This window comes from Salvelinus sp. IW2-2015, linkage group LG30 (genome assembly GCF_002910315.2).
Source record: "Salvelinus sp. IW2-2015 linkage group LG30, ASM291031v2, whole genome shotgun sequence".
Classification (NCBI taxonomy): domain Eukaryota; kingdom Metazoa; phylum Chordata; class Actinopteri; order Salmoniformes; family Salmonidae; genus Salvelinus; species Salvelinus sp. IW2-2015.
The window spans coordinates 6490773-6518762 of record NC_036869.1 but is presented as its reverse complement, the minus strand read 5'-3'; the positions used below and the strand labels follow the sequence as shown (position 1 = coordinate 6518762).

General features: G+C 42.7%; 1 protein-coding gene and 1 long non-coding RNA gene across 3 annotated transcripts; both read right to left on the bottom strand.

Annotated features, from left to right (window-relative positions):
- Positions 1-1937: 1937 nt before the first annotated feature.
- Positions 1938-19602, bottom strand: slc9a1b (solute carrier family 9 member A1b). 2 transcript variants are annotated; one of them, XM_023975261.2, is made up of 13 exons: positions 18961-19602; positions 14877-15110; positions 13911-14137; positions 11328-11578; positions 10934-11151; positions 10546-10745; positions 7710-7799; positions 5828-5898; positions 5455-5622; positions 4759-4855; positions 4381-4506; positions 4130-4205; positions 1938-2833 (listed from the first exon to the last, which is right to left on the bottom strand). In XM_023975261.2, the coding sequence occupies exons 1-13, from the start codon at positions 19214-19216 to the stop codon at positions 2577-2579; spliced, it is 2271 nt and encodes a 756-aa protein (XP_023831029.1). In that variant the 5' UTR covers positions 19217-19602; the 3' UTR covers positions 1938-2576. The 2 variants fall into 2 exon arrangements, with proteins under 2 accessions (XP_023831029.1, XP_023831031.1); XM_023975263.2 differs by having other exon boundaries at positions 2713-2825.
- A 2964-nt stretch (positions 19603-22566) lies between these two features.
- LOC139023321 (uncharacterized) lies at positions 22567-23189 on the bottom strand. The gene is made up of 3 exons (XR_011474459.1): positions 23127-23189; positions 22989-23039; positions 22567-22611 (listed from the first exon to the last, which is right to left on the bottom strand). It is a non-coding gene; the product is annotated as an uncharacterized lncRNA (long non-coding RNA).
- Positions 23190-27990: the final 4801 nt, after the last annotated feature.

The window sequence follows — 27990 nt, the reverse complement described above, 5'->3', positions numbered from 1 at the left end:
ATCCTGAGGTCCCATTGTGAGACCCATTTTTTAAGGTATCTGTGACCAACAGATGCATATCTGTATTCCCAATCATGGGAAATCAATAGATTAGGGCCTAATGAATTTATTTCAATTGACTGATTTCCTCATATGAACTGTAACTCAGTAAAATCAATGAATTTTGCATGGTGCATTTATATTTTTGTTCAGTATAGTAATACAATTGCAAAATCTTCTCTGCCCCATGGCAAAAAGTGTTGAATTGCAGCAAACTTGCTTTAAAACTACAACATTTTCTCTAATGCCTTTGGAAAAATATGTAGAATTACAGGAAATGAACTCTTAAACTTCTCTCTGCTGTCAAGAGGGCTGCACAAATGTTTTGCTAGCAAGGTGGGAGGGTGGGGCCCGCCAATAAAATGTTACTTACTCACCGTCTTTCTCTCACTAACACACTCTTAATTTCACTTCAAAGTGCAACCTTGTCTAATGCCCCATCTCTTTATTGGCATGGGAAACATATGTTAACATTGCCAAAGCAAGTGAAGTAGATAATAAACAAAAGTGAAATAAACAATAAACAATGAAACATTACACTCACAAAAGTTCCAAAAGAATAAAGACATTTCAAATGTCATATGTGCAAATAGTTAAAGTACAAAAGGGAAAATCAATAAACATGGGTTGTATTTACAATGGTGTTTGTTCTTCACTGGTTGCCCTTTTCTTGTGGCAACAGGTCACATATCTTGCTGCTGTGATGGCACACTGTGGTATTTCACCCAATAGATATGGGAGTTTATCAAAATTGGGTTTGTTTTCAAATTCTTTGTGGGTATGTGTAATCTTTTTATGGGGGAAATATGTGTCTAGTATGCTCACTGAATCTGTACATAGGCAAAGCTTTCCTTAATTTTGGGTCAGTCACAGTGGTCAGGTATTCTGCCACTGTGTACTCTCTGTTTAGGGCCAAATAGCATTCTAGTTTGCTCTGTTTTTTGGTAAATTATTTCCAATGTGTCAAGTAATTATCTTTTTGTTTTCTCATTTGTTTGGGTCTAATTGTGTTGCTGTCCTGGGGCTCTGTGGGGTGTGTTTGTGAACGGAGCCCCAGGACCAGCTTGCTTAGGGGGCTCTTCTCCAGGTTCATCTCTGTAGGTGATGGCTTTGTTATGGAAGGTTTGGGAATCGCTTCCTTTTAGGTGGTTGTAGAATTTAACAGCTCTTTTCTGGAATTTAATAATTTGCGGGTTTCGGCCTGCTCTGCATGCATTTATTTGGTGTTTTACGTTGTACACACAGGATATTTTAGTCTCAATTTGGTGTTTGTCCCATTTTGTGAATTCTTGGTTGGTGAGACCCCAGACTGCCAAATCATGAAGGGCAATGAGTTCTATAACTGATCCAAGTATTTTTAGCCAGATCCTAATTGATATGTCATGTATGTTCTTTTTGATGGCACATGTTCACAGCTTTGTGGAAGTTACTTCTGACGCTGATGTTTAGGCCAAGGTATAGTTTTTTTGTGTGCTCTAGGGCAACGGTGTCTAGATGGAATTTGTATTTGTGGTCCTGGCAACTGGCCCTTTCTCTCTCACCCCCTCATCTCTCATCAATTTCAGGCTTCGGCTACATACTGACCCCTGATGGCAGTAAATCTTAATTATTTTACCACAAATCTCACTATTAAAATGTCCAACAAAATATTTTTATTTTATAAGCACTTTATTGTTAAACTCAGTCATGAAGTCATCTTAATTTCTGATGCATATTATCTGTAAAGCTTGTTTTACCTCTCAGTACAAACTGCTAACAATTCAACCCATTTCAAATAGGCCTGCATTGTCTTTATAAAAATTATTCAACTTGGCAACCTTTTTTTAAACAATCACTTAGAAGTCTAAATTGATTTTGACAGCTTCAGACCCAAATACAGTGGAGACAAGGCATGAGTGCGATTACTTTGTGTGATATGGAATCTATTTTGCTACTTGCTTCCAATGAAAAGGCTTTTATCCAGTCAAAAGACATACTGGAAATTGCATTTGTATATATACAGTTACCAGGAGTGTGTTTTCTGGCTGCTAAGGGTAGTTGGCCAGCTACCCTGTGATGCAGTCCCTGAGAAAACATATTTATTATTCATGCCAAACAAAGTGAATGAGAAGCACTATCATGTGAAAAACATATTAAGACAGAAGTGCTGACAAACACCTACATTCCTCTCTCTAAAAGGAAGCTGTGATTTTACATAACAAAAACATTTAAAAAATCTCTGAAAACCAAACAAATCTTGACACATGATTTCATGATATTGAAAAATGGTTCAAGAAAAATTGGTATGTGAACCTTTGGCAAATTATTCACATTATCTTACATCAAAAATACCAAAGAACAAGGACCCAAACATGAGAAATACAACAATAACGGCACATAGATAAATTAGAAATGTCCTTCAATAAATGAGATACTTGTTGCCATAGACAAATCTCCATCTCATACAATTAAGTGCCAGAGGATAATTAAGGAGCTTCTGAAAYAGTGGAATCCTATTATTCTCGTCATTTGAAGCGCTATAGTTTAAAAGATGTTCTTTAACAGGACATGAAGGGATCGTCCTCCTCCTTGTCTTTATTGGGACCGGGGTCGCTTAGACAGCGTGCCAGTCTCTGGTAGTCCAGCTCGCCCTGGTGGTTGTCTGACGCATTACCCCTGGGTCCTTCTATGTCTGCTTTCAGGCTAGGCCTCTTGGGTACCTCCTCCTCTAGGCTGACAGCGTCAGGTGTGCTGGGAGGGGAAGGCTGCTCAAAGTGGACAGTAGGGACACTGTCAGCACTGAAAACCTGGTTGTCTTGAAGAAAGAAAGTATTATCAACCAGAGCTGGGCAGAAAATAGTTGTATTTTGTAGTTTATTTTAAAATACCTACTTTTCAAATACTCAAGGTAGTCGAATATAGTTTTAACTAAAAGGCAACTAGTTTCTTTGATATTCAAATACAGGTTTCAGAAAAACAAATAACATTTGAAAGTATTTTGAATACATCTCAGAAAACCAAATAATAAAAAGGTATTTGAATATACGCACACTATTTAAAAATCTTTATTAGGTGGCTTCCAAATATTTGATTAAGAACCAAAAAACTACAACAGTTAGTTGAAATAGTCTAAATATATGATCAATAAAACATGGTTTGGAGGGCTCTTAAATATGAATCTTAATATTGCCTAAAGTTAAATACGAGGGACATCGAATCATCTCAACATTACAGTAGACCAATTTTTCAGCTCCAAAATGACAAACAAATATATGTTCATAATGAGTGAGACATAAGGTAGAGTAACACTTGACATCAACTTCTTATACATGTGTAGTAACTTTGATTATTACAATAGCAACATTGTTGATACATAGAACTTTGGAAATTGCACAATAATGAAGTTATTACATAAGTGGAATAAGTAAAACACTATTCCTTGTGTACAGTAGTTAAACTCAGCTCATTGCTATGCAAATAAAATGCAATTGCCAAAGTATTATGTAACATGGTAATACATGTTGCTACAAAAGTAATTACAGTTTTAATACACAAGAACAGTTTTATGTTAAGTGTTACTGAGAATGCTAACAGTAACAAAATATGGCTATTCAGTGTCAAAGGAAACAAATATCCCAAAATTGCCATCTTGTGAGATTGTGTGTGCTCTATAGTTTCAAAAAAGTAGTTGCTTTCTCAGATCTGTATTAAAGTACATTTTAAAAAGTAGTCATTTTTGGGGATCTGTATATTTGAAGTAACTATTTGTTTCCCTCAAAAAATAGTTACTTTCCACACAGCATAGTTACAACTAGTTATCCCAGGTCTGTTATCAACACTTACGTGACAAATCTGAACTCTTTTTACTGCATATTTATGTTCATATTGAATATGACAACATAATATGGATATATACAGGGGCACATTTTTTAGGAATTATAACCGTTTCAGTGACGGACAGAAGCAACAAGGCACAAAACAGAAGAAAATGGTCCGAAACAGGGAGGTACTATCTGAACTCAGTCCAATAAGAAATGCTTGTTTTCATTCTACAATATTGTGCTGCGGTGTACCCTGATGAATACGACCCAGGTGTGTTAGACTGACAGACCTGATTCAAACCTGACTCGCCTGACCCCAGGCCTAGGTGACTCCCGGTTAGCTGGAACAGTGAGGTAGTGGCTCATCTGCAGAAACAATATTGTTACAACGTCACAAATATGCTTCATTATTGCAATGAGGCAAAATCTCTGAAAGGTTGGAGACATAGCCGTGGTCAAGAAAGAACACTGGACTGGGGTCTTTTCCAAACACTGACCCTCCCTCTCCATCACACTGACCCTCCCTCTCCATCACACTTACCCTCCTCTCCATCACACTGACCCTCCTCTCCATCTCCATCTTCGTCTTCCGTAGGCGCACCTCGCTCACGTTGTCTTCCTCATCGGCGTCAAACAGAGTGTGTCTGCTGTAGGATCTGCTGCGCATCTGGGGAAACAAGGAACTGGATGTGAAAATGGTGTTGCTTGGTGCCCGGGGATAATATCTAAGAGAAACTGTAACAGAGCTCTGTCTGCACATAAAGAGACATCATACTTTACTCAAAACATTTTTAACTCAGTGTAAGAGGCATGGCGGGTATGCCTGTGTGCATATTCTGTTTTTCTGTCTTCCTCAGGTGGAAAACCTAATTTCCCTTCAGACATTCAATTTCAACCAAATTCATTCATTGTAACTTACTTTTTGCTTGTTGTTCTGCAGGTTGGACCTCAGGATCCTTCTGATCTCTTCCTCCCGTTTCTTAGAGACCCGTGGAATCGCTCTGGGCTGGATGTTCCTTGGGAGACACAGATTAAAGATATAACCAAAATTGCCATCACACCAGTCAGGAACAGACAGGCCACTTGTTAGTATAGCCTAGTTCCAGGTCGGTTTGTACGGTCTTGCCAACTCCTGGTCATTGTCACACCGCTTGACAGATCTGGGACTAGGTTAAGGGTCTAACAGAGTACCACATGTGTACATGTACACACAGCAGTGCTCTAGAACATTGGACTGTTGGCTTCAATACTTTTCAAATTCTCAGTGCAGCTCAAGCTATTTCTTCAACTGTCAACACAAATGAATATAGGATGTGTACCAGAGACACGTTGGTTGGGAATTGTGGGGAGGTGCGCATTCAGGCTGTGTGTCCACTGCAGATGATGGTCTGAAAGCTGCGTAGCTATGTCACAATGGGACGCCGGACTATCGTGTCCTAGCGTCTGTGGACTATGATTTAAGCTTAAGCCAACAGTGGCCTCTGGTGGAGAGGACTGGATGTGGACAGTAATGGGCCCTTACTCTTACTGCACGGATGATAAGTACTAAGGACAGGTTGCACTCCATGGGAAAAAAATAAGTATATCTTAAACAGAAATAGGAGGCAATACTTACTGCATGGAGATGGTGGAGGGCAGAGCTGAGGGCAGCTGGCCACTCTCCACCATCATAATAGCCTGCTTCAGCTCCATCTTGCGGTAGAAGGCGATCAACTCAGGCTCCTTAAAGTTCTCGCCCGCTATAAGCCACCTCTTCACGTAGGTCTTGTTGAAGCGGTTAAGCCTGATATGAGGAGAGTAGAGGAATGGAAAGAGGGAAAAACAGAAAGAATAGGAGATGGATGGAGAGAGAGAGATAGATAGAAATATGGAGATAAAGAGGAAGAGAGTTCATGATGTGTGAAGAATAAAATGGCTGCTTTATTCCAGCTCCAAAACGATATCAATCCTTTTAATATGTTTATTTCACAATGGCATGGGATCCATACTTCTCCTTCCAGTGATAATGCCCATAATGGCCACAGACACCCTCAACGCCTGTGAGGAGATGGTTCAGGAACTAAGAGAGAAAATGAAGAGTGTTTACAAAGTCTCTGATTAACCATGCAGTACCTTTAGTGTACTATGTAAGGACCCATACTACAGTATAATAATACTGCTTGTCACCCGTGTGTAATATCTTGTGGACAGACGTACAGTTGAAGTCGGAAGTGTACATCCACTTAGGTTGGAGTCATTAAAACTCGTTTTCAACCACTCCACAAATTTCTTGTTAACAAACTACAGTTTTGGCAAGTTGGATAGGACATCTACTTTGTGCATGACAAGTAATTTTTCCAAAAATTGTTAAGACTGTATCACACTGTATCACAATTCCAGTGGGTCAGAAGTTTACATACACTAAGTTGACTGACTTCAAACAGCTTGAAAAATTCCAGAAAATGATGTCATGGCTTTAGAAACTTCTGATAAATTATGTTAATTAGCCTGAGTCAATTGAAGGTGTACCTGTGGATGTATTTCAAGGCCTACCTTCAAAGTCAGTGCCTCTTTGCTTGACATCGTGGGAAAATCAAAAAAAATCAGCCAAGACCTCAGAAAATAATTGTAGACCTCCACAAATCTGGTTCATCCTTGGGAGCAATTTCCAAACGCCTGAAGGTACCACGTTCATCTGTACAAACAATAGTACGCAAGTATAAACACCATGGGACCACGCAGCTGTCATACCTCACAGGAAGGAGACGCGTTCTGTCTCCTAGAGATGAACGTACTTTGGTGTGAAAAGTGCAAATAATCCCAGAACAACAGCAAAGGACCTTGTGAAAATGCAGGAGGAAACCGGTACAAAAGTATCTATATCCACAGTGAAACGAGTCCTATATCGACATAAGCTGAAAGGCTGCTCAGCAAGGAAGAAGCCACTGCTCCAAAACCGCCATAAAAAAGCCAGACTACAGTTTGCAACTGCACATGCGGACAAAGATCGTACTTTTTGGAGAAATGTCCTCTGGTCTGATGAAACAAAAATAGAACTGTTTGGCCATAATGAACATCGTTATGTTTGGAGGACAAAGGGGGAGGCTTGCAAGCCGAAGAACTCCATCCCAACCGTGAAGCACGTGTGGCAGCATCATGTTGTGGGGGTGCTTTGCTGCAGGAGGGACTGGTGCACTTCACAAAATAGATGGCATCATGAGGCAGGAAAATTATGTGGATATATTGAAGCAACATCTCAAGACATCAGTCAGGAAGTTAAAGCTTGGTCGCAAATGGGTCTTCCAAATGGACAATGACCCCAAGCATACTTCCAAAGTTGTGGAAAAATGGATTAAGGACAACAAAGTGAAGGTATTGGAGTGGCCATCACAAAGTCCTGACCTCAACCCTGTAGAAAATTTGTGGGCAGAACTGAAATAGTGTGTTTGAACAAGGAGGCCTACAAACCTGACTCAGTTACACCAGCTCTGTCAGGAGGAATGGCCCAAAATTCACCCAACTTATTGTGGGAAGCTTGTGGAAGGCTACACAAAACATTTGACCCAAGTTAAACAATTTAAAGGCAATGCTACCAAAAACGAATTGAGTGTATGTAAACTTCTGACCCACTGGGAATGTGATGAAAGAAATAAAAGCTGAAATAAATAATTCTCTCTACTGTTATTCTGACATTTCACATTCTAAAATAAAGTGGTGATCCTAACTGACCTAAGACAGGGAATTTTTACAAGAATTAAATGTCAGGAATTTTTTAAAACTGAGTTTAAATGTATTTGGCTAAGGTGTATGTAAACTTCCGACTTCAACTGTACGTAACATAAATAGGTGATGCTGTTACGCAACATTTTGGTTCTGGGTTTCCGAGATTACCTCTGTGTGAATCTCCTCGTTGATGGAAGGTTTGCTCTCCTTCTTCTTCTTCACAGCAAGTAGCTCAACCAAGGGCCTGATTGTCATACCCTGAAAACACCCAGAAAAGCAGTAGTTAGTTGTAAAGTGAACCTTGTCTATACAAGCAGGTCAAAGTGTTCCGTTTCACTTTTTCAGAGATTTACAGTAACATTTTGGAGCAGAGTCAAGGAATGTTTGAACTTTAGAGCAGGGGTGTCAAAACTCATTCCATGGAGGGGCAAACATCTGTTGATTTCTGTTTGTTAGAACAGGGCTCCGGGCAGCCGAGCGGAAATGGAGGAAAACTCGCCTCCCTGCGGACCTGGCATCCTTTCACTCCCTCCTCTCTACATTCTCCTCTTCTGTCTCTGCTGCTAAAGCCACTTTCTACCACTAAATTCCAAGCATCTGCCTCTAACCCTAGGAAGCTCTTTGCCACCTTCTCCTCCCTCCTGAATCCTCCTCCCCCTCCTCCCCCCTCCTCCCTCTCTGCGGATGACTTTGTCAACCATTTTGAAAAGAAGGTCGACGACATCCGATCCTCGTTTGCTAAGTCAAACGACACCGCTGGTTCTGCTCACACTGCCCTACCCTGTGCTTTTTGACCTCTTTTCTCCCTCTCTCTCCAGATGAAATCTCGCGTCTTGTGACGGCCGGCCGCCCAACAACCTGCCCGCTTGACCCTATCCCTCCTCTCTTCTCCAGACCATTTCCGGAGACCTTCTCCTTACCTCACATCGCTCATCAACTCATCCTTGACCGCTGGCTACGTCCCTTCCGTCTTCAAAGAGCGAGAGTTGCAACCCCTTCTGAAAAAACCTACACTCGATCCTCCGATGTCAACAACTACAGACCAGTATCCCTTCTTTCTTTTCTCTCAAATTCTTGAACGTGCCGTCCTTGGCCAGCTCTCCTGCTATCTCTCTCAGAATGACCTTCTTGATCAAATCAGTCAGGTTTCAAGACTAGTCATTCAACTGAGACTGCTCTTCTCTGTGTCACGGAGGCGCTCCGCACTGCTAAAGCTAATCTCTCTCCTCTCATCCTTCTAGACCTATCGGCTGCCTTTGATACTGTGAACCATCAGATCCTCCTCTCCACCCTCTCCGAGTTGGGCATCTCCGGCGCGGCGACGCTTGGATTGCGTCCTACCTGACAGGTCGCTCCTACCAGGTGGCGTGGCGAGAATCTGTCTCCGCACCACGTGCTCTCACCACTGGTGTCCCCCAGGGCTCTGTTCTAGCCCTCTCCCTATTCTCGCTATAACACAAGTCACTTGGCTCTGTCATATCCTCCACATGGTCTCTCCTATCATTGCTATGCAGACGACACACAATTAATCTTCTCCTTTCCCCCCTCTGATAACCAGTGCCGAATCGCATCTCTGCATGTCTGGCAGACATATCAGTGTGGATGACGGATCACCACCTCAAGCTGAACCTCGGCAAGACGGAGCTGCTCTTCCTCCCGGGGAAGGACTGCCCGTTCCATGATCTCGCCATCACGGTTGACAACTCCATTGTGTCCCCTCCCAGAGTGCTAAGAACCTTGGCGTGATCCTGGATACACACCTGTCGTTCTCAACTAACATCAAGGCGGTGACCCGGTCCTGTAGGTTCATGCTCTACAACATTCGCAGAGTACGACCCTGCCTCACACAGGAAGCGGCGCAGGTCCTAATCCAGGCACTTGTCATCTCCCGTCTGGATTACTGCAACTCGCTGTTGGCTGGGCTCCCTGCCTGTGCCATTAAACCCCTACAACTCATCCAGAACGCCGCAGCCCGTCTGGTGTTCAACCTTCCAAGTTCTCTCACGTCACCCCCGCTCCCCCGCTCTCTCTCACTGGCTTCCAGTTGAAGCTCGCATCCGCTACAAGACCATGGTGCTTGCTACGGAGCTGTGAGGGGAACGGCACCTCCGTACCTTCAGGCTCTGATCAGGCCCTACACCCAAACAAGGGCACTGGCGTTCATCCACCTCTGGCCTGCTCGCCTCCTACCTCGTGAGGAAGTACAGTTCCGCTCAGCCCAGTCAAAACTGTTCGCTGCTCTGGCACCCCAATGGTGGAACAAACTCCATACGACGCCAGGTCAGCGGAGTCAATCACCACCTTCCGGAGACACCTGAAACCCCACCTCTTTAAGGAATACCTAGGATAGGATAAAGTAATCCTTCTAACCCCCCCCCCTTAAAAGAGTTAGACGCACTATTGTAAAGTGGTTGTTCCACTGGATATCATAAGGTGAATGCACCAATTTGTAAGTCGCTCTGGATAAGAGCGTCTGCTAAATGACTTAAATGTAAATGTAAATGTTATTTCCTTGAATTTCAACACCCAGGTGTGGGAAGTTCCTAACTAATCAGTAACCTTAATTGCTCAATCAAGAACAATGGATGATCAAAAACCTCCAGACACTCGACTCCACATGGAATGAGTTTGACACCTACGCTTTAGGGCAGTGTTTCCCAACTCCAGTACCTCCAACAGCAGTGGTGTAAAGTACTTAAAGAAAAGTACTATTTAAGTCATTTTTGGGGATATCTGTACTTCACAATTTCTATTTTTGTTGTGCCGTCTGGTTTGCTTAATATAAGGAATTGTATATTATTTACACTTATACCTTTGATACTTAAGTATATTTTAGAAATTACATTTACCTTTCATACTTAAGTACATTTAGACCCAAATACTTTTAGACTTTCACTCAAGTAGTATTTTACTGGGTGACTTTCACAAAAAAAGTGTACTGTTGGGGTTACTGGAGGTGTTGGGAAGCACTGCTTTAGAGCATCATTCAGATTGTCTGCCTCACCTGCACAAACACAGTAAAGAAAATGACAGTGATGATTGCTGTCAGGAACAAGTTCCTCATTTGGTGTCTATTTGACAGCAGGTATCCCAGGGAGAAAGCTATGGCCCCTCGCAGGCCACCGTAGGCCACAATGAACTGGTCCTTTTTGGTCAACTTGACAATACGGAATTTGTTTATGATGAATGTAAGGCCAATCACACCTGTAATACACAGACAGATAAAATAAATACATTTTTCCCCAAGTATAAATGAAACAGATGAAAAAAAGTTATACTTTAACGTTAATGTATTTACATTTTGAACATTTTATTCCACATTTTTATTGCATCTGTTTTACTGTAACTTTTATGGAAATCTTTAAAGAATTAGCATTTAGCATAATACTGACCCAGTACTCGTGACACCAGACAGAGGATGACGGTGGTGATGACGAAGGTCCAGTTCCAGGCATGCGGCCCTGCCACCGTGGACACGCCCAGGAAAATGAAGATGAGCGTCTCGCTCACGCTGCTCCACATCTTCAGGAAGTACTTGATGGTGGTGTAGGACTTGTGGGATATGTTGGCCTCCACATAGGGCCGCATCACAACCCCACATACTATCAAACTACGGAAGGTAGTACAAGACCATTTTCATTGTAACTTCATGTTCATTTGTCAGTTCAACTTGTAGCATGATGTACTACACTAACCATAATGCTCCATGTAACATACTGAAGCCAACCGAATGGTGTCCCATCTCCTTATCAATACACATCTGTTCTCTGTCAAATAGCTACTTACGCCATGATACCAGAGAGATGGAACATCTCGGAGGAGAGGTAGGCCATGTAGCTGTAAAGGAAGACGAAAAGGGGTTCGATGACGCGGGTGTGAGAGGTGAAACGAGAGGTGAAGGCTGCCAAGAAGCCGTAGATGGCCCCCACCAGGACCCCTCCTAGGGACACCACGAAGAAACACACCACGCCTAGGAACACATCCAATACGGTGACCGTCCCCACTTTGGAGAACTCCTCAAACAGGTTGTACAGAACCTGCATGGAGGGACGAAGGAGGGGTCAGTGGAAATTCGCAGAGATCTGTGTGCGAGTCCCAAATGGCACCCTACATAGGGGATAGCGTGCCATTTGGGACACTGGATAGGGTGCCATTTGGGACACCACCTATATGTCCAGGAAATAGCAATATTCAATCAACTAGATTTAGTTATAGTTGTCGATTTGATTCTGCGTCACGTTAGCCTTGATCAGACTTGATTTCAAGCCAAGGATCCTCTAACCACTACACCAGTATATCCCTACACCCGTGTTATATGCTGAGACACATTATCCATTTGCTTCACTTTACCTATTGGTTGAATGGTAACATGATATGTAAACAACATGTGGACTATCTAAATGGTATCCATCAGACAAGCTCCAGATACTAGGGCCGAGTCCCAAATGGTGCCCTATTCGTAGTATATAGTGAACTACTTTTGACCAGTAGTGGTTGCACTATATAGGGAATAGGGTGCCATTTGGGATGCACCCTAGCTGGCATCAGCCCCTCTCAGCTCTTCAGTCTTTTGGAACACTGAGGCCATTATCACCGCCAGGCAGTAAATACCCTCCCATTGCTTTACTGCTCCATTAAACCAACATCCTCTGTTTGGGTGATAGCTGAATCAGTGGTCCGGGTTGGCATAGCCAGAGCCATTTGGCTGAGTAATATCTATACCTGCCAAAAGCACCTAAACTGCTATTAATAGATGTTTACGCATACAGTGAGCCAGTGAGTGAGCCACAGTCAAATGCCATCTACACTATATGACCAAAAGTATAGATCGTTGAACATCTCATTCCAAAACCATGGGCATTAATATGGAGTTGGTCCCCCCTTTGCTGCTATAACAGCCTCCACTCTTCTGGGAAGGCTTTCCACTAGAAGTTGGAACATTTCTGCGAGGACTTGCTTCCATTCAGCTACAAGAGCATTAGTGAGGTCGGGCACTGATGTTGGGCGATTAGGCCTGGCTCGCAGTTGGTGTTCTAATTCATCCCAAAGATGTCCAATGGGGTTGAGGTCAGGGCTCTGTGCAGGCCAGTTCTTCCACAACAATCTCAACAAACCATTTTCTGTATGGACCTCGCTTTGTGCATGGGGCATTGTCATGCTGAAACAGGAAAGGGCCTTCCCCAAACTGTTGACACAAAGTTGGAAGCACTTTACAGTTAGTACTATGCATTTGGGCAGATAGCGTTCTCCTGGCATCCACCAAACCCAGATTTGTTCGTCGGACTGCCAGATGGTGAAGTGTGATTCATCACTCCAGAGAACGTGTTTCCACTGCTCCAGAATCGAATGGCGTCGAGCTTTACACCCCTCTAGCCGATGCTAGGCATTGCACATGGTGATCTTAGGCTTGTGTGCAGCTGCTCGGCCATGGAAACCCATTTCATGAAGCTCTCGACGAACAGTTCATGTGCTGACATTGTTTCTAGAGGCAGTTTGGAACTCGTAATGAGTGTTGCAACCAAGGACAGATGATTTGTATGCGCTACGCGCTTCAGCACTCGCCAGTCCCGTTCTGTGAGCTTGTGTGGGCTACCACTTTGCAGCTGAGCCGTTGTTGCTCCTAGACGTTTTCACTTCACAATAACAGCACTTACAATTGATCGGGGCAGCTCTAGCAGGGCAGAAATTTGACAAACTGACTTGTTGGAAAGGTAGCATCCTATGACGGTGCCACGTTGAAAGTCACTGAGCTCACCAGTAAGATCATTCTACTGCCAATGTTTGTCTATGGAGATTGCATGGCGGTGTGCTCGATTTTATACACCTGACAACAACGGGTGTGGCTGAAATAGCAGAATCCCAAAATTTGAAGGGGTGTCCATATACTTTTGTATATATAGTGTACCTTACAGTTAGCCGCTAGCAGAGAGGAAAGTGCTCCATCATGGTTAATAGAAAATGGATTATGCTCATTCTCCTCAGCTGTGAGAACACTGGCTGCCTGTTAAGCGGGGTGGCTGGTGGCGTTAGCCACGGGTCTGGAAATGAACACTACATTTACACAGCTGGCATTGGAATAAAGTAACAAAACAGCTCCCGTCATGTTAAATTGAGTTGATGGAAACAAGCCAACATTGTACACAGAAAGAGAAATGCAGCAACTGAGTGAACTAACAGGATCACCCCAAATAAAATTTGGCCTCTAATTTGATTTGTCCCCACTGTGACAAATGACCCTGATGAAGGCGAAGGGCCGAAGCACGCTGGTTTTATCGATCCGCTGCCCATAAATAGTTGCTGAATTTCCTCTTGGAAGCACAGTTTGCTACTCAATTCATGCACCTCGGTTGGAAAGCCCTTAACACTCACCACTGTGACAGCATCATTGAGAAGGGACTCCCCAAACACCAGGATGTGAACCAACTCGTTGACATGGATCTCCTCAAACACAGCCAGCACGGCCACAGGGTCCACGGCCGACACGATGGAGCCGAAGAGCAGGCAGGCCAGCAGGTCAACTCCGCCCAGACCGACGCTCTCGATCTGACACAAGGCGTACAGCAAGCCCCCCATAAAGAAGGTGTTCCACAGGGTACCTAGAAAGAGATAGAAAGAGAATGGCCGTGTCCTAATACCTGTACTTGCGTTCTAAATAGTAGGCATTTTGGGTATGAAGGAAAAACATACTTTTATAGTATGTGAAATTTTGAACATTTAGTATACTTTAAATGCCAGCTCATTTAGGCTTTTTATCTCGTAGAGTTCGCTGCACAATATTGAGGAAGAGAATGTTCTTTCGAGACCCACGTGTGTTTGACAACAGCTGATAATCAGCTGAGGGGACACGCCGTACCAAAATTAACAAATGGCGGGAATCAACGCAATTGCGCATTAGATGAGGCATTCTCAGTAGGAGGAGCTTAGTATGTTGATATTTATTGCTGACTGCATTCGTTTTTAAACAGTACGTTCTAAACAGTATGTAGTACGATTAGTATACACAGTATGCAGTTTAAGTAAGTAGTAGGCAAGCTAGATTTCGGACACGGACAATGGTTTATTTCACTAAGGCGACATTACATGGTATCAATACCAGCAAAGGCTAAATTATTTTATACAAATTACAATTTTCACAAGGGTAGTAGTAGTAGTTCACTAACCATGGCATAACAAGGAGTTTGAAATTATAGCACAAACAGATCTGGACTAGGCTAGGAAATGTGTTTGTGGCAGTTTAACTATATGATATAAATATGATAATATGAAAGTAGCAAATACATCTGTATACAAATTGCACTGGAGGGATAAAGTGCTTAGCAGTCAGTGCTTAGTTACCTATCACCGCAAACACCAAGATGGTGCCCACATTCTCTGTGAAGGGCCGGATCGGCAGAAAGTAGCCAGCATCAAGGATGATGGGAGGGAGGAGGCACAGGAAGAAGAGCTGGGAGTCCAGTACTGGGGGCTCTTCTCCGATCACCTTGATGAGCCCCCCCACTAGCAGCCCCACCACGATCAGCAGGCAGCTCTCTGGGACCACGCCAGACAGACGCGGGATCAGATGGAAACCTAAATGGGGAGACGAGGTAGTTAATGTTATTATAGAGACATATGTCTGCCGTACACCAAGGACCGTATTCATAAAGTGTCAGAGTAGGAGTGCTTATCTAGGATCAGGTCCCCCCTGTTTATGTAATCCTATTCATTATGATCTAAAAGGCAAAGCTGATCCTAGATCTTTTAGTTTTTTCTTTATGAATACGGGTCTAGGTCAGTAGAAGGCAGTGGGTTTATTACTATGACATTGCTGTATCCAGGCAAGAATGTGTGCAATTTCCTCCCTATGTTGATATAGCCTCTGTTGCAATTGTCTTCAGATGTGCAATACATTGTATAAAACAAACTGTGCCTGTAGAAGTGGATATACAGTGGGGCAAAAAAGTATTTAGTCAGCCACCAATTGTGCAAGTTCTCCCAATTAAAAAGATGAGGCCTGTAATTTTCATCATAGGTACACTTCAACTATGACAGACAAAATGAGAAAAAAAAAAATCCAGAAAATATCATTGTAGGATTTTTAATGAATTTATTTGCAAATTATGGTGGAAAATAAGTATTTGGTCAATAACAAAAGTTTCTCAATACTTTGTTGGCAATGACAGAGGTCAAACGTTTTCTGTAAGTCTTCACAAGGTTTTCACACACTGTTGCTGGTATTTTGGCCCATTCCTCCATGCAGATCTCCTCTAGAGCAGTGATGTTTTGGGGCTGTTGCTGGGCAACACGGACTTTCAACTCCCTCCAAAGATTTTCTATGGGGTTGAGATCTGGAGACTGGCTAGGCCACTCCAGGACCTTGAAATGCTTCTTACGATGCCACTCCTTCGTTGCCCGGGCGGTGTGTTTGGGATCATTGTCATGCTGAAAGACCCAGCCACATTTCATCAATGCCCTTGCTGATGGAAGGAGGTTTTCACTCAAAATCTCACGATACTTGGCCCCATTCATTCTTTCCTTTACACGGATCAGTCGTCCTGGTCCCTTTGCAGAAAAACAGCCCCAAAGCATGATGTTTCCACCCCCATGCTTCACAGTAGGTATGGTGTTCTTTGGATGCAACTCAGCATTCTTTGTCCTCCAAACACGACGAGTTGAGTTTTTACCAAAAAGTTCTATTTTGGTTTCATCTGATCATATGACATTCTCCCAATCTTCTTCTGGATCATCCAAATGCTCTCTAGCAAACTTCAGATGGGCCTGGACATGTACTGGCTTTAGCAGGGGGCCACGTCTGGCACTGCAGGATTTGAGTCCCTGGCGGCGTAGTGTGTTACTGATGGTAGGCTTTGTTACTTTGGTCCCAGCTCTCTGCAGGTCATTCACTAGGTCCCCCCGTGTGGTTCTGGGATTTTTGCTCACCGTTCTTGTGATCCTTTTGACCCCATGGGGTGAGATCTTGCGTGGAGCCCCAGATCGAGGGAGATTATCAGTGGTCTTGTATGTCTTCCATTTCCTAATAATTGCTCCCACAGTTGATTTCTTCAAACCAAGCTGCTTACCTATTGCAGATTCAGTCTTCCCAGCCTGGTGCAGGTCTACAATTTTGTTTCTGGTGTCCTTTGACAGCTCTTTGGTCTTGGCCAAAGTGGAGTTTGGAGTGTGACTGTTTGAGGTTGTGGACAGGTGTCTTTTATACTGATAACAAGTTCAAACAGGTGCCATTAATACAGGTAACGAGTGGAGGACAGAGGAGCCTCTTAAAGAAGAAGTTACAGGTCCGTGAGAGCCAGAAATCTTGCTTGTTTGTAGGTGACCAAATACTTATTTTCCACCATAATTTGCAAATAAATTCATTAAAAATCCTACAATGTGATTTTCAGAATTTTTTTCTCTCATTTTGTCTGTCATAGTTGAAGTGTACCTATGATGAAAATTACAGGCCTCTCTCATCTTTTTAAGTGGGAGAACTTGTACAATTGGTGGCTGACTAAATACTTTTTTGCCCCACTGTAGTTATTTTAAGTTTACAGTATACACATACAGGGGTGCAACTTAAACCCCCCCCCCCCCCCCCCCCCACCCCCACCACATTCTGAAAGTGCACCCCCTAGCGGGTGGGTAGGCTGTTTGGAGTGTTTACCTGACTGGATAAAATTATATAAAAATAATACATTTACGTCCCCCCCACTTCTAAAACTAAAGTTGTGCCCTTGTAAACATATAACCACTTAATTATTGGATGAATGAAATGCTCTAATCAGTTAGTTGTGCATCACTGTTTGACATTCTAAGCTCTCATAAAAAATTAAAAAGGCCTTTTTTTAGACCGCTATTTCAGGCAACACACAGGATGCTTCTGCACAAGTTGCTAGTCATAGGTCAACCATGCTGGTGCTGCAACTGCAGATAACTTAAACCCAGATACACATTTCTTAGGGCAAGTGGATACAAACAGGAGAACCCTAGTACCACTCCAGTACCTCAAGGGTCTCCGCCTAATGTATGTCTGAGTCCTGGAATGTTATAATTTACTACATCTGGGATGGGCCAAGGGCGTGAAGCACAAAAACCCTACATAACTCACAAGAAGTTCTTGCAAGAAAGGCATTTCACTGTACTTGTGCGCGTGACATTAAAACTTGAAACACATCAACGGTATGTATCCACCAAGAGACACGCCATTCATTATAACAATAACTGAAGCATAAGGCTATTGGGAGACAAGACAGTCTCAATGACTACCGTATAAATATTTCAGGACTAGGACACTGTTTGAAATTGGTATACTGCTGTATGTGCCACTCTATGCATCAGCCCCCACCAGCTCCTTTCCTCTTTCTGTTATCACAGAGTACAGAAGAGCAGGCTGGCCTTGAGAAGAGAGCTGCTGCTGCAGCAGATAAGTCCAAATCAGCTTCACTTATTGGGCTGGGCCAATGATAGACAGGGAGGGGAAAGCCCCACGGCCAATCACTATCTCGGCAAGCTGACTCCGAATTGACAACATGTACATGGAAGATCCCTTAATAGGGTGTGTTCCAAATGGCACCCTATTCCCTATATAGAGAATATGGTGCCATTTGGGACACAGGGTTATGTGTATACGAAATACAATATGAAATATTTGTGTAGTGTGTGTGTCTTTTTCTGAGATAAACAATAGCCTATTTTAAAAGTGAAAGTACAGTCACAGGAAATACATGCAGAACTAGCTACACCCCTAGCGACCCCCTACATCCCTCTAACTCTGTCAGGTCATGATAACAACTGCTCTCATCACTCTCAGAATTTCCAACTCAAATGTTTGCCAAGTCGTGCAGTGTTTAATCCTCAAGTCTTCCATTACACTAATTTTATGGAACTTCTGCATCTATTTCTAGTGGTGACTGGTGAGAGGGACAATTGCTTATAAAGTCCATGGTAAGATGCAGTGTCTCATGATCAAAAGTGGGACTGGAACAATGGGTATGGCTGCAGCAACTTTTACTTATTGGTAATAGTATGGCTTCCAAGCCCAATCCTGTGCCATAAAGAACCAGAGAACGTTCTGCCCATCGTACGTTTATGGTATCATCCCACTTCTGCCACCAATTTAGCGATTAGGAACAGGGTGGGCAAGTCTACTAACTCCCGTGTCCAAACTTCTTGGCAGGAACTGTAGTATGTTTATAACATTACATTCCTGTCTGAATTGACGAGTTGTAGAGTATTTCAATAATGTCCCTGTCTGAACGGGTCTGAAGCGTTCAATCAAATGATGATACACCCTGAGCAGACAGCTGCAGTGTCATGATGCAAGACGCAATGTGACGTTGAGGGGTTTACACTGTGGCATATTAATCCATATCAATTAATGCAGCAGGGGGCATTCCCAATGTATCACGTTAACATCGTGACAAAAGCAAAGGCAGATACTCACCAAGTTTCATCAATAAGGCGAGGAGGATCCATAGCGCGATCTCAAAAGGCTTTCGTACGTGTTTGTAATTTACGGCAAGTACAGGAAATGCCTTTTTAGTATTTGTTACATTAGTTAAATATGAGCCTTCAGTCCCATGCGATTGATATGCAGGGGCGGAGGCTTCAATAGGTAATCCAATGCCCACGAACACAACTAAAACTATTACCAGGAGATCCCTGCGACAGCCAGGAAAGGCACACGAGAATGCCGGCATTTCAAATATGTTAATGATTTATCCCGCTAGCTACTCCAAATCGTCATCCTCCATCAATGCGTCGGAGATGCAGGCAGAAATGAAGATGTAACGGGAAGTGATGCTGGTGCCATGTTACTGCAGCTGGAGCTTGCACTTTTACGCAGTGAATGTACGGACATCATGCATATAATATCACGGGTAAATGTAAAGAAACACCAGTAAAAAACTCCCTGATGAATGAGAGTTAACGCCGGCGTTGATGATGATTGTATTCCTCTTTAAATGTTTGCGCAGTGTAGTCAAGCGTTGAAGTGTTCACTAATGTGAAAGGCGCAGCTGTTATGTATCAGGCGGAATATCAACTCCCGTTTGTGCCTTATGTCCTCTATTTGGGTTACATTGGCTGCAATCACACCTCAATGGTTCATACAACCAGCCCAATTCAGTTCTTTTCTACTTCTGTGGTTGGCAACCAAAAATGTGCATTACCGCCACCAGCTGGAGTGGAGTGTGAGTCCATTACAATTTGTGATACAAAAAGATGGAAAAAATTGCTACTCTTCTGCAGTAAAATCTTGTAACCCCAAGTACTTCTCTGGAGCTTCCACCAGAACATCTATTTTCTGTGATTTACATTCCATTTGTGCAGTACACTTCATAACCATGGCAATGCAAGTCCGGCGTTATGGGCGGGCCTTAGGGGGCCTGGCCTGCCCTACCACACCTTGTCCATCCAAATAAAATATTTAAATATTCATAATTTATTTGACAGAAACCCTTGGCCTACAATGGTCATGCACCACAGAAATCTAATTAACATAAGAAAAAAATCCTATCAAAATCCGTCTGTTTCGGCTAGAGATACAGTTGAAGTCGGAAGTTTACATACACCTTAGCCAAATACATTTAAACTCAGTTTTTCACAATTCCTGACATTTAATCCGAGTAAAAAGTCCCTGTCTTAGGTCAGTTAGGATCACCACTTTATTTTAAGAATGTGAAATGTAAGAAATAATAGTAGAGAATTATATATATTCAGCTTTTATTTCTCTTCACAATTCCCAGTGTGTCAGAATTTACATACACTCAATTACTATTTGGTAGCATTGCCTTAAATTGCTTGACTTGGGTCAAATGTTTCGGGTAGCCTTCCACAAGCTCCCACAATAAGTTGGGTGAATTTTGGCCCATTCCTCCTGACAGAGCTGGTGTAACTGAGTCAGGTTTGTAGGCCTCCTTGCTCGCACACACTTTTTCAGTTCTGCCCACAAAATTTTCACACAGGATTTAGGTCAGGGCTTTGTGATGGCCACTCCAATACCTTGACTTTTGTTGTCCTTAAGCATTTTGCCACAACTTTGGAAGTATGCTTGGGTCATTGTCCATTTGGAAGACCCATTTGCGACCAAGCTTTAACTTCCTGACTGATGTCTTGAGATGTTGCTTCAATATATCCACAAAATTGTATTTCCTCATGATGCCATCTATTTGGTTTGAAAGTCACCAGTCCCTCCTGCAGCAAAGCACCCCCACAACATGATGATGCCACCCCGTGCTTCACAGTTGGGATGGTGTTCTTCGGCTTGCAAGCCTCCCCGTTTTTCCTCCAAACATAACGATGTTCATTATGGACAAACAGTTCTATTTTTGTTTCATCAGACCAGAGGACATTTCTCCAAAAAGTACAATCTTTGTCCCCATGTGCAGTTGCAAACCGTAGTCTGGCTTTTTTTATGGCGGTTTTGGAGCAGTGGCTTCTTCCTTGCTGAGCAGCCTTCAGGTTATGTCGATATAGGACTCATTTTACTGTGGATATTGATAATTTTGTACCGGTTTCCTCCAGCATCTTCACAAGGTCCTTTGCTGTTCTGGGATTGATTTGCACATTTCACACTAAAATAGGTTCATCTTTAGGACACAGAACGCATCTCCTTCCTGAGCAGTATGACGGCTGCGTGGTTTCATGGTGTTTATACTTACGTACTATTGTTTGTACAGATGAACGTGGTACGTTCAGGCGTTTGGAAATTGCTCCCAAGGATGAACCAGACTTGTGGAGGTCTACAAAWTTTTTTATGAGGTCTTGGCTGATTTCGTTTGATTTTCCCATGATGTCAAGCAAAGAGGCACTGACTTTGAAGGGAGGCCTTGAAAAAAAATCCACAGGTACACCTCCAATTGACTCAAATGATGTCAATTAGCCTATCAGAATCTTCTAAAGCCATGACATAATTTTCTGGAATTTCCCAAGCTGCTTAATGGCACAGTCAACTGAGTGTATGTAAACTACTGACCCACTGGAATTGTGATACAGTGAATTATAAGTGAAATAATCTGTCTGTAAACAATTGTTGGAAAAATGACTTGTGTCATGCACAAAGTAGAAGTCATAACTGACTTGCCAAAACTATAGTTAACAAGAAATTTGTGGAGTGGTTGAAAAACGAGTTTTAATGACTCCAACCTAAGTGTATGTAAACTTCCGACTTCAACTGTATGTGTTTTTTGCATGGGCTGCATCTCAATCCACCACATCCGTCGATCTCGCCCTGGCAGAGCTAGAGCGGTGTTTGTCAGACCATGAGGAATCCTGAAATTCGGTCTTCTCACGAAAATGTCTATAGCATCCGAACGGTTTGGCCAACAAACTATTATGCCCACTGTAGGACGTTCACAGACTTGTCTGAAGCTGGTACAGCCTCTTCTGCCAATTTCTGTCTGTAGCGTCTGAACAGTTTGTGCTACACACTAATATGACCCCTCTGTGGAAAGCTGAGACTCTCACAAACCCGATGTTCTCCGTTTTGCCCTAGGATGCCCACAAGCCTCACAAGACTCATCTGAAGGTCCCGGGTTCTAGTTTAAAAAATGATTGGAAGTATATATGGAAATAGTTTTGTGCCTAAAATAAGGGAATAAATACATGTAAAAAAAATCTTCTACATCATCCTGAAATATATTGGAGAGGGGGGGTTATGTCTTTAAACATTGGTTTAAGACTATACCACTCATCATATGAACCTCCTACCTGTAGTGTGTTTTGTTTATGCTGCCTTTTTCAATCTTTCAACCTCTCTTCTTCAGACCTTAGTGAGTGAACGACACACATCCAATATGAACATATATTCAGGTCAGTCTGGCTACAGTGAAACAAGCGATTTTAAGGATGCAAATGAAAAGGTTTTATAATGTTCAAGACTTAGGGTATTGGAAAATTCTGCAGGAGAACTAGGCACCACTGTCGCCTAATTTGCTGCCTGTTTTCCTTTGAAAAAGAAAATCAGTCAATCGGATGAGTATCCCAAAAACATTATATCCATTATAACATTATATTATATAGTGATGATAATTTCATAATTTATACATACCTCAGTGAAATCACACTGTGCTTCCATTGCAATGTACAGAGCGTACTGTAAGTTAAGAAAGAGTAGGTTGTTAAGTTTGATAGTTATGATAACAACAATAATAATGATAATAGTAAATCATAATAATAATAATACCACCCCCCTCCAGGAATATTATTTCAGGATGTAGAAGACATCCCCCCCAAGAAGTCACAGCATGTCACATCAGCATCCAGCTCTGCAGGAGTTTGATGTATGAATTGTGCATGTAGTGTAAAAACTGTAGGAAATAGGTCCCAAAAAGTGTCAAGAATAATAAACAAGAAAATGAGCAATAACAGTATGTGCTTTGCATGCTGCAAGCACAGAAATAGTAATAACTTTTCATATGTTATAACAGAATAAAAGGACTAATTTAATATACTGAATAGCCAGCATCTTACCATCAAAACAAACACCCCACAGTTGTTTGAGAAGCCTTGCTTTGGTAGGCCCTGTGGTGTGAACAAGGTACAATCTTCCATAAAGGAATGACAATCAAATGGTACAGTTCAGTCGAATAATTTCAAGGAATATCTAACTTGAACATCATCCACACCAAAAGTCCTCCAAGGTCCAGGGGACAAGATCCGAGCAATGTTTCTGTGAACACAGTGCATGTGAAAGTAAAGAAAAAGTACAATTCAACAGCTTTTCATACTTCAGCATGCATAGCAGTTTTGAACATAGTTGGAACTGAATTAGCCCAAGAATTTTTCACAACATGTATGAGTGTTGTTGGACCAGAAAATGTATTTTCAACTGCAAACACACCATTTCTCACATCAATGCACTCACATGCCAAAAATCTTTCCTTTGGACACTGTTTCAAAGCAATGTGTATGCTTTCTTCGTAAATGTGTTTTGAAGATTTTCTTATTTAACTTCAGTTTGCAGTGTGGCAATTACTTTTCTTGACTTGCCATGTATGTTGGGACCTGGTGATTTCATTATTGTACAGTCGTGGCCAAAAGTTTTGAGAATGACACAAATATTTTCACAAAGTTTGCTGCTTCAGATATTAGATATTAGATATTTTTGTCAGATGTTACTATGGAATACTGAAGTATAATTACAAGCATTTCATAAGTGTCAAAGGCTTTTATTGACAATTACATGAAGTTGATGCAAAGAGTCAATATTTGCAGTGTTGACCCTTCTTTTTCAAGACCTCTGCAATCCGCCCTGGCATGCTGTCAATTAACTTCTGTGCCACATCCTGACTGATGGCAGCCCATTCTTGCATAAATCAATGTCTTGGAGTTTGTCAGAATTTGTGGGTTTTTGTTTGTCCACCCGCCTCTTGAGGATTGACCACAAGTCTCAATGGGATTAAGGTCTGGGGAGTTTCCTGGCCATGAACCCAAAATATCGATGTTTTGGTTCCTCGAGCCACTTAGTTATCACTTTTGCCTTATGGCAAGGTGCTCCATCATGCTGGAAAAGGCATGTTTCGTCACCAAACTGTTCCTGGGTGGTTGGGAAGAAGTTGCTCTCGGAGGATGTATTGGTACCATTCTTTATTCATGGCTGTGTTCTTAGGCAAATTGTGAGTGAAGCCCACTCCGTTGGCTGAGAAGCAACCCCACACATGAATGGTCTCAGGATGCTTTTACTGTTGGCATGACACAGGACTGATGGTAAGCGCTCACCTGTGTCTTCTCCGGACAAGCTTTTTTCCAGATGCCCAAACAATCGGAAAGGGGATTCATCTGAGAAAATGACTTTACCCCAATCCTCAGCATTCCAATCCTGTACCTTTTGCAGTATATCAGTCTGTCCTTTATGTTTTTCCTGGAGAGAAGTGGCTTCTTGCGTGCCCTTCTTGACACCAGGCCATCCTCCAAAAGTCTTCACCTCACTGTGCGTGCAGATGCACTCACACCTGCCTGCTGCCATTCCTGAGCAAGCTCTGTACTGGTGGTGCCCCGATCCCGCAGCTGAATCAACTTTAGGAGACCATCCTGGCGCTTGCTGGACTTTCTTGGGCGCCCTGAAGCCTTCTTCACACAAATTGAACCGCTCTCCTTGAAGTTCTTGATGATCCGATAAATGGTTGATTTAGGTGCAATCTTACTGGCAGCAATATCCTTGCCTGCGAAGCCCTTTTGTGGCAAAGCAATGATGACGGCATGTGTTTCCATGCAGGTAACCATGGTTGACAGAGGAAGAACAATGATTCCAAGCACCACCCTCCTTTTGAAAGCTTCCAGTCTGTTATTCGAACTCAATCAGCATGACAGAGTGATCTGCAGCCTTGTCCTTGTCAACACTCACACCTGTGTTAACGAGAGAATCACTGACATGATGTCAGCTGGTCTTTTGTGCAGGGCTGAAATGCAGTGGAAATGTTTTTGGGGGGATTCAGTTAATTTGCATGGCAAAGAGGGACTTTGCAGTTAATTGCAATTCATCTGATCACTCTTCATAACATTCTGGAGTATATGCAAATTGCCATCATACAAACTGAGGCAGCAGACTTTGTGAAAATTAATATTTGTGTCATTCTCAAAACTTTTGGCCACGACTGTACATTTAAAACCAAATACTTTTCGACTTTTACTCAAGTAGTTTTTCACTGGGTGACTTTTACTTGAGTCATTTTCTATTAAGGTATCTTTACTTTTGATCAAGTACGACAATTGAGTACTTTTTCCACCACTGAAGGTTGCCAACGAACAACGCATTCAAAGTAGCATGATCAATTCACCTAGCTAACTAGCTGCCGAATAGGCATCAACTCAACACATAGCTTATTCTTAATGTTTGTCCATACTCACTCCACCAGAGTGAGGACAGACATTTTTCAGAATAAACGTGGTGAGTGAAAAACGTAATTAAATAGCCCACTCCCTATCTTATTCTGCCGCTATACAACTTTGTATGTGTTGTTTGTTGGCAACCTTGTTATTTACAACGTTTTTGGAACAGATTCCTGTTGGAACGTTCCACAAATTATACCCACCCTGCCATAGTAAAGATGTCGCCCTTTTCTGACAAGTAATTTGTAATTTCATGTAAACTGTCAGCCCAGCAACTTGTGATAGAAATGCATGGCATCATCGTTACTGAAACTCACTTTGCTATCTTGTTCATACCAGCTACCATGTTAGCTAATTAGTGTGCTAACCCAGCTAGCTATTTATTGTTCAAAGGCAGGAATGAGACACTGGATGTATGTCAGAGACACATACAGTAGTAACCCGCTGTAGCATCCCTGTATGCTTGCTTGACATCTACCAAGAGGTCTGGACCTTTATGGCACAGAAAGAATAGGATAGGTCTACACAAATATACTGGTGATATAGCTATTGGCAAGTGTGTTTAAACTAAACTGGTCCAGGGCAAGCAGCCCTGGTCCCACTCCTCTCCCTCAATCACTACAGTAGCATTACTTGAACTTCTATCGCTGCATAATGGCTCTAGTATACTGTAAATACCATCCTCCTGTACCACCAGCAGGTTCGAGCGGTGTTCACCACCATTCCCAGTACACAACACTTTTGTTTTTCATTTCATTTCAAATCAAATCAAATGTTATTTGTCACATGCACCAAATACAACAGGTCTGTAGACCTTACAGAGAAATGCTTACTTTCAAGCTCTTAACCAACAATGCTGTTTTAAGAAAATACAAAAAAGTAAGAAAATAATGAATAGTTAAAGAGCAGCTGTAAATAACAATAGCGGGGCTATATACAGGGGGTACCGGTACAGAGTCAATGTGTCAATGTGCAGGGGCACCGGTGTCGAGGTAATTGAGGTAATTATGTACATGTAGGTAGAGTTATTTAAGTGGCTATGCGTAGATAATAACAGAGAATAGAAGCAGTGTAGGGGTTGGGGGCAATGCAAATAGTCTGGGTAGCCATTTGATTAGCTGTTCAGGAGTCTTATGGCTTGGGGGTAGAAGCTGTTTAGAAGCATCTTGGACCTAGACTTGGCGCTCCGGTACCGCTTGCCGTGCAGTAACAGAGAAACAGTCTATGACTAGGGTGGCTGGAGCCTTTGACAATTTTCAAATCAAATCAAATCAAATTTATTAGTCACATACACATGGTTAGCAGATGTTAATGCGAGTGTAGCGAAATGCTTGTGCTTCTAGTTCCGACAATGCAGTAATAACCAACAAGTAATCTAACCTAACAATTCCACAACTACTACCTTACACACACACACAAGTGTAAGGGATAAAGAATATGTACATAAAGATATATGAATGAGTGGTGGTACAGAACGGCATGGCAGATGCAGTAGATGGTATAGAGTACGGTATATACATATGAGATGAGTACTGTAGGGTATGTAAACATAAAGTGGCATAGTTTAAAGTGGCTAGTGGTAATGTATTACATAATTTCCATCAATTCCCATTTTTAAAGTGGCTGGAGTTGAGTCAGTATGTTGGCAGCGGCCGCTAAATGTTAGTGGTGGCTGTTTAACAGTCTGATGCCTTGAGATAGAAGCTGTTTTTCAGTCTCTCGGTCCCTGCTTTGATGCACCTGTACTGACCTCGCCTTCTGGATGATAGCGGGGTGAACAGGCAGTGGCTTGGGTGGTTGTTGTCCTTGATGATCTTTATGGCCTTCCTGTGACATCGGGTGGTGTAGGTGTCCTGGAGGGCAGGTAGTTTGCCCCTGGTGATGCGTTCTGCAGACCTCACTACCCTCTGGAGAGCCTTACGGTTGTGGGCGGAGCAGTTGCCGTACCAGGCGGTGATACAGCCCGACAGGATGCTCTCGATTGTGCATCTGTAGAAGTTTGTGAGTGCTTTTGGTGACAAGCCGAATTTCTTCAGCCTCCTGAGGTTGAAGAGGCGCTGCTGCGCCTTCTCGAAAAGTTGGCCCAGATCCATTGTATTGGGTGGAAGGCAAAAAACTGGATCCGTTTCGGGAAAGTCATATTCCTGGTAGGAACGATGATGAGTTGACGTTAATCGTATATTCAGTAGTTCCTCCCGACTGTATGTAATGAAACCTAAGATTACCTGGGGTACCGATGTAAGAAATAACACATAAAAAAACAAAAAACTGCATATTTTCCAAGGAACGCGAAGCGAGGCGGCCATCTCTTTTCGGCGCCGGAAGTAAAAAGGCATGTTCAATTTTTAGAGCCTTCCTCTGACACCACCTGGTATAGAGGTCAGGGTTGTCAGGAAGCTTGGCCCCGGTGATGTACTGGGCCGTACCCACTACCCTCTGTAGTGCCTTGCGGTTGGAGGCCGAGCAGTTGCCATACCAGGCACTGATGCAACCCGTCAGGATGCTCTCAATGGTGCAGTTGTAAAACCTTTTGAGGATCTGAGGACCCATGTAAAATCTTTTCAGTCTCCTGAGGGGGAATAGGTTTTGTCGTGCCCTCTTCATGACTTGTGCTTGGACCATGTTAGTTTGTTGGTGATGTGGA

Bases quoted from the DNA above. Each gene is read 5' to 3' on its own strand.
- slc9a1b (XM_023975261.2), bottom strand. From the start codon at position 19,216: ATGCCGGCATTCTCGTGTGCCTTTCCTGGCTGTCGCAGGGATCTCCTG. The intron at 15,111-18,960 runs GTGAGTATCTGC...CTCCCCATTTAG, and splicing joins CGCCTTATTGATGAAACTTG to GTTTCCATCTGATCCCGCGT. The intron at 14,138-14,876 runs GTAACTAAGCAC...ATCTCTTTCTAG, and splicing joins CTTGGTGTTTGCGGTGATAG to GTACCCTGTGGAACACCTTC.